This window comes from Nerophis lumbriciformis, linkage group LG32 (assembly GCF_033978685.3).
Source record: "Nerophis lumbriciformis linkage group LG32, RoL_Nlum_v2.1, whole genome shotgun sequence".
NCBI classification, from domain to species: Eukaryota; Metazoa; Chordata; class Actinopteri; order Syngnathiformes; family Syngnathidae; genus Nerophis; species Nerophis lumbriciformis.
The window spans coordinates 1206646-1218172 of NC_084579.2; the positions used below are offsets into that span (position 1 = coordinate 1206646).

General features: G+C 46.9%; 1 protein-coding gene across 2 annotated transcripts in view; it reads right to left on the reverse strand.

Moving 5' to 3' along the window:
- Positions 1-11003, reverse strand: part of LOC133574736 (PH and SEC7 domain-containing protein 1) — a 36574-nt gene extending 25571 nt beyond the window's left edge. For both annotated transcript variants that reach the window (XM_072912099.1, XM_072912098.1), the window contains exons 1-7: positions 10922-11003; positions 7655-9310; positions 7481-7586; positions 6911-7421; positions 6385-6840; positions 2218-2379; positions 2065-2145 (exon numbers count right to left, since the gene is read on the reverse strand). In XM_072912099.1, coding sequence (XP_072768200.1) covers positions 2065-2145; positions 2218-2379; positions 6385-6840; positions 6911-7421; positions 7481-7586; positions 7655-9274 — 2936 coding nt within the window. In that variant the 5' untranslated portion in view covers positions 9275-9310; positions 10922-11003. The remainder of the gene's footprint in view (positions 1-2064; positions 2146-2217; positions 2380-6384; positions 6841-6910; positions 7422-7480; positions 7587-7654; positions 9311-10921) is intronic.
- Between the last annotated feature and the right edge of the window lie 524 nt (positions 11004-11527).

Sequence of the window (11527 nt, forward strand, 5' to 3'; positions counted from 1 at the left end):
TCCAAAGATGGGGCAGGGGACCCCACAGATGGGGCAAGGGGGTCCACAGATGGGGTAGGGGAGTCCACAGATGGGGCAGGGAAGTCCACATATGGGACAGGGGAGTCCACAGATGAGACAAGGGAGCCCCAACTTTTGGGAAATGTCCTCTGGTGTTGCTGGGCACGTCTCTCAGACCTTCTTTGCTGGTTGCTGTGGTTTATTTGGGATGTTACTCTGGCACAAGTGGCCCGCTAAGCTAAGCGGTCACATGCCAGGGTTTCAAGCTGCATGGGGTTGATGGAAGTGCGCTTCAGAAGGTCCTTGGTGTAGTCCTTGTAACGCTTCAGAAGGTTCTTGGTGTAGTCCTTGTAGCGCTTCAGTAGGTACTTGGTGTAGTCCTTGTAACGCTTCAGAAGGTCCTTGGTGTAGTCCTTGTAACGCTTCAGAAGGTTCTTGGTGTAGTCCTTGTAGCGCTTCAGTAGGTACTTGGTGTAGTCCTTGTAGCGCTTAAGAAGGTCCTTGGTGTAGTCCTTGTAGCGCTTCAGAAGGTCCTCGGTGTAGTCCTTGTAGCGCTTTAGTAGGTCCTTGGTGTAGTCCTTGTAGCGCTTCAGAAGGTCCTTGGTGTAGTTCTTGTAGCGCTTCAGAAGGTCCTCGGTGTAGTCCTTGTAGCGCTTCAGAAGGTCCTTGGTGTAGTCCTTGTAGCGCTTCAGAAGGTCCTCGGTGTAGTCCTTGTAGCGCTTCAGTAGGTACTTGGTGTAGTCCTTGTAGCGCTTCAGTAGGTACTTGGTGTAGTCCTTGTAGCGCTTCAGAAGGTCCTTGGTGTAGTCCTTGTAGCGCTTAAGAAGGTCCTTGGTGTAGTCCTTGTAGCGCTTCAGAAGGTCCTCGGTGTAGTCCTTGTAGCGCTTTAGTAGGTCCTTGGTGTAGTCCTTGTAGCGCTTCAGAAGGTCCTTGGTGTAGTCCTTGTAGCGCTTCAGAAGGTCCTCGGTGTAGTCCTTGTAGCGCTTCAGAAGGTCCTTGGTGTAGTCCTTGTAGCGCTTCAGAAGGTCCTTGGTGTAGTCCTTGTAGCGCTTCAGAAGGTCCTTGGTGTAGTCCTTGTAGCGCTTCAGAAGGTCCTCGGTGTAGTCCTTGTAGCGCTTCAGAAGGTCCTCGGTGTAGTCCTTGTAGCGCTTCAGAAGGTCCTCGGTGTAGTCCTTGTAGCGCTTCAGAAGGTCCTTGGTGTAGTCCTTGTAGCGCTTCAGAAGGTCCTCGGTGTAGTCCTTGTAGCGCTTCAGAAGGTCCTTGGTGTAGTCCTTGTAGCGCTTCAGAAGGTCCTTGGTGTAGTCCTTGTAGCGCTTCAGAAGGTCCTTGGTGTAGTCCTTGTAGCGCTTCAGAAGGTCCTTGGTGTAGTCCTTGTAGCGCCTTTTTGGAAATCCTCCAAGTTTGCAATGTGCCGCCTGTATGGAGTCCATGTTTCTGCCCCGTAAAGCAGAGTGGACACACATACAGCGTTGTAGACGGCGACCTTGGTGCTGACCTCCGGGTTGCGGTTTTCAAAAACCCTGGTTCGCAGGTTCGCCACACCTCGTGTGTGTGTGTGACAATCATTGGTACTTTAACTTTTTATATCTTTGTGAGGGAGCAGCGGAAGTGAAGGAGAGACTATGTACTGACCTCAGAAGACTTAAACCTCAGAAGACTTAAACCTCAGAAGTCTTAAACCTCAGAAGACTTAAACCTCAGAAGTCTTAAACCTCAGAAGTCTTAAACCTCAGAAGACTTAAACCTCAGAAGACTTAAACCTCAGAAGACTTAAACCTCAGAAGTCTTAAACCTCAGAAGTCTTAAACCTCAGAAGACTTAAACCTCAGAAGACTTAAACGCTTGGCTTCCTTTACCCAAGCTGGGTTGGTCAGCAGCAGGAACTAAGGGAGGGGGTCACATGCATGCAACGTCTCTCTAGCATGCTGCATCACTACACCCTGCCAGCTAAGCCGCAGCACACACACACACACACACACACACACACACACACACACACACACACACACACACACACACACACACACACACACACACACAAGCACACACGACACACACACACACCTGAGAGCCCGGTCTAGGCGGAGGTGTGAGAAGTCCAAGAGAGCGAGGAACTGGTCGGCCACCAAGCGGCTGAAGTCGTTGCTGCGAGGCGACAAGAAGAGAAGAAGAAGTTCCCAGCATGCACCTGGCGGCGACAGGTGTCACGTGACTCACTTCTTGCCGAGCTGCCGCGACACGTCACACCTGCGGAAGCCATCCAAGTCGAAGAGTCTCTTGGCCAAGCGTTTGGCGGCGGCCATGTTGGCGAGGTGGCTGGCGTTGGTGAGCGTGTCGGCGCTGAGGTGGTGGTCCCACTGCGCCACCTGCTGGTCCCTGCTGCCAATGGAGAGCGTGGGCATGAGTGGATATGCAAATGAGGGCGTGATACGCTAGCTTAGCATTTGACTTCAACGTAGTACTTTGTGTTTTTCTTTGAAGAATCCGACACGCTCAGAGGCACGTGGCCCCGTGGTTCAGGTAGCACTTCCTGTTCAGTGGAAGACCACCGGTGCCACTTAGTGATACCACACTGGTACTGCACCTTCTTTCCATGTTACTTTCAGGATTATTTGGAATCATCGCCTTTGCAACGTCTCACTCCTCAAAATGGCCAAAACAATAATGGGAGTTGGGGAAGTTCAGCGAGGTCCTGGGATCAGGGCTGGGCCTGCTGGAAGAACATCTGTCCCACAGGTAACGTTCACACCCATAAGTGCTCGCACAACATGTCCACAATGCTCACTACCGATCCAACGCCACAAGCTAATTCCCTGCTACATGATGACCTTGAACGCCAGAGAATGGGAGCAGCTGGGGCAGCGTTGCAGTCTCTCTGCCGCACTGTTTTGACCAAACGAGAGCTGAGCCAGAAGGCAAAGCTCTCGGTCTACATTCCTACTCTCACCTATGGTCATGAAGTGTGGGTCATGACCCAAAGAATAAGATGGCGGATACAAGAGTTTCCTCAGAAGGGTGACTGGCATCTCCCTTAGAGATAGGGTGAGAAGTTCAGTCACCCGAGAGAGACTCGGAGTAGAGCCGCTGCTCCTTCGCTTGGAAAGGAGCCAGCTTAGGTGGTTGAGGCATCTCGTGCGGATGCCTCACCAGCGTCTCCCAAGGGAGGTCCTCGTTGCACGTCCCACTGGGAGGAGACCCCGCGGCAGACCAAGGACCAGATGGGGGGATTACATCTCCTCTCTGGCCTGGGAACGCTTCGGGGTTTCCTCAGGAGGAAGTTGCTAATGTTGCTCTGGAGAGGGAAGTCTGCTGGAGCTGTTGTCCCCGCCACCCCATTCCGGATAAGCGCTTGAAGATGGATGGATGGATGATGACCTATGACCCGCAGCAACAGGAAGACAAAATGGCGGACAAAGTCTGACAGATTTCTCTTCACAAAGACAAATAACTTCAATTTTGGAAGCAGATTGCTTGTCATGGCGTACGTCTGCCATAATGGACTTTCCTCGCTCCGATAGTTAGCTTGTAAGCTAACAACAAAAAAGTTTCATAAAACGAGGAGAGTGAGACTACTTTCACCATGCGTTCCAATTTTTAAACATCGATTGAACCCATTTCAAGCTGGATTTATATTGATGTCGTCACCTCCCTCTCCCTCTCCAAGTGGATTCTAGGGACTCTTTGGTCTCCTTGAGGGCGCTCTAAATAGATCTGTAACTCTGACAGTGTTGGGTCCATTAAAGTTCTGTCAGCGTTGAGGACATACCTTCTGCCTTAGCGGCTCTAAATGTACATGTACAAGTCTGCAACTGACACACATTACACACATAGTCTCTTTTTCAAGTGTGAAGTCGCCAAGAGGAGAGGCAAAAACATGTTACACAGCTTTGCAACAAATACAGCACAACCATAGACGGTAAAAGAGTACATGTTACCCAGGGAACTCAAGGAGAATAAGCGAGTACAGTCAACAAAATGAGGTGTGCATCACCACCACTTTGTGAAATGGGGTGTGAATGGAGATGGTAGGTGCCCAGCTCTAAATGATTTTATTGAACCCTGTCGTTTGAAAATGGATGTGTTGCTTTGTCCCCGACATCTTCACAATGCAAACTTCAAATATCCTCCACTGCTAAAAAACCCTTTTCTTAAACCTATTTTTAGTTCTTTGCTTATCACTCGTTTCTACGCTGGATTCATTAGAGGTGGGGAAATCATCCATTTTTGAATGCATCGCAATTCGGACTCAAAATGGACCATAGTCGATGATTTATTTATTATAAATAAAAACATTCAGACAGTTGTAAATCTGCAGCGAGAGATCCGACCAGCTTCTTTATTATCTTCTGCACACATTTCTATTAAATGCCATTTTTATTAAAAAAAGTACTGTTTTTGAAAGTTGTGAGTGATGAATGCTTATTTTATGTTAAACTGCGTGAGGCTTGGCAGCTGGGTATTATAAAATACCATTTTGGCAAATAGAATATCACTTTAGCAAAAACAAATATCATTTTAGCAAATAAAATATCATTTTAGTGTCATGTCTGTGTGATCATGTTTTGTTTTAGTAATGTTCGGTTTAAATTTTGGACTTTTTGTGCACTTTTGTTTTGTTTTGTCACCATAGCAACCATTAGTTTCACCTGTCACGTCACGCACCTGTTCCACGTTTGGACTCATTGTGCACTCTTGTCACCATAGCAACCATTAGTTTTCACCTGTCACGTCACGCACCTGTTTCACGTTTTGAGTCACGCACCTGCTTTCACTAATCATGTCCATAGTATTTAAGTTCATTCATTTTCTGTTGTTCGTCCTGACGACATCCCCGCATTTATGCTCCTGCACACTCTCCACACCCTGATGACCCTTGCTACTCTTTTTTTCATGCCGGTTCCATGCCAAGTAAGTTTTTGTTTGTTAAGCCACAGTTAGTGTTTTGTTTAATTGTTCATAGTTTCTGCCAATGTGCAAGTTTTGTGTTTAAAGTCTAGTTTTGTACCTCCGCCCCTGTGCGCGCTTTTCGTTTATTCCTTTTTTTTGATAGTTTAAATAAATCATGTATTTACCTTCACGCCATGACCAGTCCAGTTCATTTGCACCACGGGAGAACAAACCAAGCCAAAGTCCAAGTCATGACATTTAGCAAATGAAATATCATTTTAGCAAAGCCTGCTAGCTAAACTGGCTTGTCGTCGTCAAACAGTTGTGACTAAATGTTGTTTATTTTGAAAGTTGTTTTTATTGCTGCTCTTTGGGAGGGGGGTTTATATACCTTTTTTATACCAATATACACATATACCTATATATATATATATATATATATATATATATATATATATATATATGTACCTATACTGTACATACCTTTATATACCTATATACATATATACCTATATATACAGTATACATACTGTATACTGTATATACCTTTATACACCATATACATATATACCTTTATAGACCCGTATACATATATATATATATATATATATATATATATATATATATATATATATATATACACCTATACTGTACATACCTTTATATACATATATACCTATATATAAACCTATACCGTATGAACCTTTATATACCATATACATGTATATCTATACATCTATCTATCCATCTATCTATCTATCTATCTATCTATCTATCTATCTATCTATCTATATGTATATATATATATATATATATATATATATATATATATATATATATATATATATATATATATATATATATATATATAGTACCTATGCTGTATATACCTTTTATATACCTATTTACATATATATATATATATATATAGTACCTATGCTGTATATACCTTTTATATACCTATTTACATATATATACCTATATATATACCTACACTGTATATACCTTTATATACCTGCAGTATATACATGTATACCCATATAGTATATATAATAAAAGGTGTAAGAACTTGGGTTGTAACAAGTAAAAGGGGGGGACTCGGTTGGGGCGGTATAGCTCAGTTGGTAGAGCGGCCGTGCCAACAACTTGAGGGTTCCAGGTTCGATCCCCGCCTCCGCCATCCTAGTTACTGCCGTTGTGTCCTTGGGCAAGACACTTTAGCCACCTGCTCCCAGTGCCACCCACACTGCTTTAAATGGAACTCAGATATTGGCTTTCACTATGTAAAGCGCTTTGAGTCACTAGAGAAAAGCGCTACATAAATATAATTCACCTCACCTCACCTCAACTGGTCTCCCTCCCACAGGGGGGAAGTTCAATGTTTGACCATTTGACTGCGAGGTTGATAGTCGGATCAAAACCCCTCCCAATCCAATGGTGGATTAGTGGACTACTCCAAGACTCTTCTGGTGATGGTGAACCTTTTGTTTGCCTTACCTTGACAACGAGGGGGAGGGCACCAGGCTAGACCAGCTGCTCCCCAGCTGAGAGTAGTCCCGCCTCCTAGGGGGCGTGTCCTCTGAGGCGCTGCTCAGCCTTTCACTGGAGGGTGCTCGGGTGGCGTCCGAGTCGGCCATCACTGTGATGATGGAATCTGAGAGGGTGGGTCTCTCTTGCGGGGCCAAAGGGGCAAAGCTGAGTTGGACAATGTGGCGTGCGCTGGCGGAGTGGGTCTTGCGCACGGCGGGCATGAATGAGGGCACAGCTTGGACGTTGGAGGTGAGCAGATCCTGGAGCTCCAGGCTGTCGTAGGAAGTCCCCTTAGCGCAATGGGACTCCATGATGCTCTCAAAATGCAGGCTGAAGGTGTCATCGGCCCCAGAGCGAGGACCCGGAACCAAGATGGGGGATTTGAGCGCTGGATGATGTTTGTCAAAGAAAGTCTCTGCTGGTCTGCACACAAACATCACCAATACTCAAAACTAGTCATGACATTTTAAGACCTGATGAATGTTGCGCTCACCTCTTGAAGTCTCGGAAGCGGTCCAGTTCTTCCTGAGCTGCGTACTTTTGTCTCCTGTCATCTCCTTGCATCCTTACACTGGCCCAGCTCACTACCTCCTCCTCCTCTTCTCTTTCAAGGTCGCCTTCATCTTCATGCTCCTCATCCTCATGTCGTCTATGACAGGCCACTCCCCCGAGAGGACTCCTGCCCACCCCCTGCACACTGCGGTTACTCCCAAAAGCTGAGTCGGCATCATCTTGCTCAGCCAGCAGCACCTCATCGATGTCGGTCTCACGGTAACAGCGCAGTGGGACGGCGTCCAGGTCCGTCTCAGAGTACTTCAGGGTCCGACGTATAATGCCCGTTTTGGGGGACATCCCGATTGCGGTGGGAGGGGTGGTCACCAATTCCACCTCCACATGTTGAACTTCCTGATTAGCAGTGAGCGGCAGTAGGGAGGAGGTGGGGGTCGGAGTGGGCGACTCACTGGAGTTTCCACTTGGCGGCGCTGTGGAAGCTTCCAGAAAGTCTGCATGACAGAAAAAGAAGATTTAAAGGAATGACATCATCAAATACGCTACAACTCACTTTTGGGTCCGCTGCTGACACCCTCTTCAGGTCCAAAGAGAAACTCCCACTTGGCGCGGGCGATTTTTTGACAGTGCAGCGACGGGACGGGCGACACATTGTCTGTCTGAAAAGGTAAAAAACATTAAAGTTAGCACGTTAGCTCAGCACTGGCAGTGGCGCTCCAGCTCCCACCTGTATCCCAGACGTGGTGGCCATGGTTTCATTGCCTTGGTGGCTGGATTGAAGCGACTCAGGTGATGCACAGTCCTGATCCCCCAAACTGCCCGTCACCCCACTGGAGCTTCGTGAGGATCCTCCCATGGCTTCCGGAGGGCAGTCTGATCCCGACGGGCCTGTCTGCTGCTCCTCTTTCTCATCACATTCTTCATCCTCATCAGGAGAATCGGGGACCACTGGTCCCAGAAGGAGTCGTTCTCTCCTTCTCTGCTCAGATTGCTTGTTCATTGTTGTTAGGCTCAGAGGTGAATAATCACAAGTTTGCTCACCTGCAAGGATGAGGCTTGGGCCTGGAAGGCTCCCCCAGTCCTCTTTGAGTGTCTGGCCAACTGGTGCCCTCTCAACCGTCTGACCGAAGACGCCTTGAGAGGCTGGCTGCATGTATGCCCCCCTTTCTCGGCAGCCTGCGCCCCTTTGGTCCCCGCGACCGTACTGTGGCGTCTGACAGCGATGCAGGGTTGGGCTCTCTACTGCACGGAGCTTGGCCAAGGACAGTCCTGGGTCCCTGATGGGGGAACTAAACTCGGTTGGGGGGTGAGAGCGGCGGTGGACTCTCACAGGAAGGAAGGGGGACGGAGACGCTGGTGCTGAGCTTTTGTGCCACTTGTGTTGGTGGAGGGCTCCCCCTGAAATGGGGACTGGAATGTTCATCTTCAAGCTTTGCAGTGCACTTGAACCAGTTGGAGACCAGGCTCGGGGTTCTTTGGGACGTAACCAGCAGGAAGAACATTTTCTGACGTCACTTAACTGGTTTAGGCCTTCGATGATATGACCAGGATGGACAACCGCCCTGTCTGGAGGTCTTTCAGGGGTGAGCCTGACTGAGCGGTGAAGGGGGTTCTGCAACCGCCCCGTCCTGCTGCTGTCTTTGCGGTAGTCATGGACAGGTGACCCGGCCCAGGACTGACAGCGGGTCGGATGATAGTTCCGTGACTGCGATGAGTTCTGGAGCGCATGTGCCAGTTTGATTCTCAGTAGAGGTGATCCAAATTCCTCCAAATCTCTTTGTGTCACGGCCTGGTCAAGAGGGTCTGTGGCTGCCAGATGAAGGTTGCAGAACCTTTGCTGGTGACTTCCTGGAGAACCTAAAGGTGGGAATGTCAGCTTGGGACTGGAGCTGCAAGAAGAGCCTGGACTCTGCTGTCGGCTGTGGGGATCACACGCAGGACTGCCTAAAGTCTTAACATTGGACTTGTGCACATAACGAAAGGTGACTACAGAACTCTTCCCATCAGGGACCTCCTTCCTGAAGCTGGTGGAGGCAACCTTTGAGGACATAATCATGCCATAGTGTTGACTCTCGCATTGTGTGACGGTAGAAGAACTGCTTGCTGGCTGGAGCTGAGAACCGCCAGGCTCTTGGAGCAGATGAGGAGCAGCGCTGGACCTAGTGGAGGTTTGACAAGTGGTCCCCCTGCTGAGCTGGGACAGGAGCTCCTCAGCGCTGTCTTTAAGTCCTGAATGGTCCAGAGGAGCACCCTTTTCATCTTCCCCAAAAGTCTTCTTACCTCCATTTGGATCAGAAGCTGACCTCACTTCCAGGTACAGATGGAGAACTTTCTCTGACTGGGACATGGCCGCCTTTTGGTCTCGGACCTTCTCAGTTTACACCTTTGGCAAACAATACAGAAATAAATCTGTAGACCAACATAGACCTAAATCATTGGAACGTTTGGACATTAAGATGTGAGTAAAGACATGAGGACATGAGTGAAGACATGAAAACATGAATAAAGACATGAGGACAAGAAGAAAGACATGACAACATGAGTGAAGACATGAGAACATGAATGAAGACATGAGAACATGAATAAAGACATCGGAACATGAATAAAGACATGAGGACATGAGTGAAGACATGAGAACATGAATAAAGACATGAGGACAAGAAGAAAGACATGACAACATGAGTGAAGACATGAGAACATGAATGAAGACATGAGGACAGGAGTTTAGACATGAGAAAATTAATAAAGACATGAGAACATGAGTGAAGACATGAGAACATGAATAAAGACATCGGAACATTAATAAAGACATGAGGACATGAGTGAAGACATGAGAACATGAATAAAGACATGAGAACATTAATAAAGACATAAGAACATGAATAAAGACATGAGGACATGAATAAAGACATGAGAACATGAATAAAGACATGAGGACATGAGTGAAGACATGAGGACATGAATAAAGCCATGAAAGATGAGTGAGTGATGTATGATGTCATATTTCTTGGTCTTTCCTTCTTCTTCCTCTGACAGAATGATCTCTTTGTAGCTTGTTGCTAACTTTAGCTTTCTACTTGCTAACACGTCACATGACGACAAGTCATGTCACATGGTGTTCACGTGCACGTCGCCACCATGATGCTAGCCCAGTGTAGCATGAGCTGCTATGCTAAGATGCTAGCTGAGTGTAGCACGTGTTGCTATGCTAAGATGCTAGCTGAGTGTAAAATGAGCTGCTATATTATTATTATTATGCTAAGATGCTAGCCCAGTGTAGCATGAGCTGCTATGTTCAGATACAAACCGAATGTAGCATGAGCTGCTATGCTAAGATGCTAGCCCAGTGTAGCATGAACTGCTATGCTAAGATGCTAGCTGAGTGTAGCATGTGTTGCTATGCTAAGATGCTAGCTGAGTGTAAAATGAGCTGCTATATTATTATCATTATGCTAAGATGCTAGCCCAGTGTAGCATGAGCTGCTATGCTAAGATGCTAGCTGAGTGTAGCATGATCTGTTATGCTAAGATGCTAGCTGAGTGTATCATGAGATGCTATGCTAAGATGTTAGCTCAGTGTAGCATGAGCTGCTATATTATTATTATTATGCTAAGATGCTATCCGAGTGTAGCATGAGCTGCTATGCTAAGATGCTAGCTGAGTGTACAATGAGCTGCTGTATTATTATTATTATTATGCTAAGATGCTAGCTGAGTGTAGCATGAGCTGCTATGCTAAGATGCTAGCTGAGTATAAAATGCTATATTATTATTATGCTAAGATGCTAGCTGAGTGTTGCATGAGCTGCTATGCTAAGATGCTAGCTGAGTGTAGCATGTGCTGCAATGTTAGCATGATGTGCTATGCTAACAGGTGTGCTAGCATGCTAAACATGCCTGCAGAGGTCACACAACTTTTGGCGCCAAGGTGAAGTGTGCGTGACAGGAAGTTGATGATGATGATGATGATGATGATGATGATGAAGAGACTCACCACCAGCTTCACGTGCACCAACGCCGCAGTCGTCCTCCCGGTGCGCGTGCACGTGGCGTCAGGTGCATGTAGACTGTGATGCGGACGCTGTGGGAGCGTGCGCAGTGCGTGCGTGTGTCACGCGCACGCTGCTGCAGTGTACGAGCGAGCTGCTTGGCGGGAAGTGGCGGACACGTGCACCTGCGGCCTGGAGGGAGACGATGATGACGTCATGTACACGCTGAGCCAGCAGGTGGCGCCAATGCACGCGCGCACAAGCAGTGACCTTTCACCTGGTGTCAGCAGTCACATACGTCATGATTAGGAAATACAATTGAATATTGACAAGTCAATGGATGATTGACATATTAATATTGATAAGTCGATGGATGATTGACATGTTCACCTGGTGTCAGCAGTCACATACGTCATTAATAGGAAATACAATTGATTGACATATGAATATACATGTTGAATCATATTGATAAGTCAATGGATGATTGACATATGAATATTGATAAGTCAATGGATGATTGACATATGAATATTGATAAGTCAATGGATGATTGACATATGAATATTGATAAGTCAATGGATGATTGACATATGAATATTGATAAGTCAATG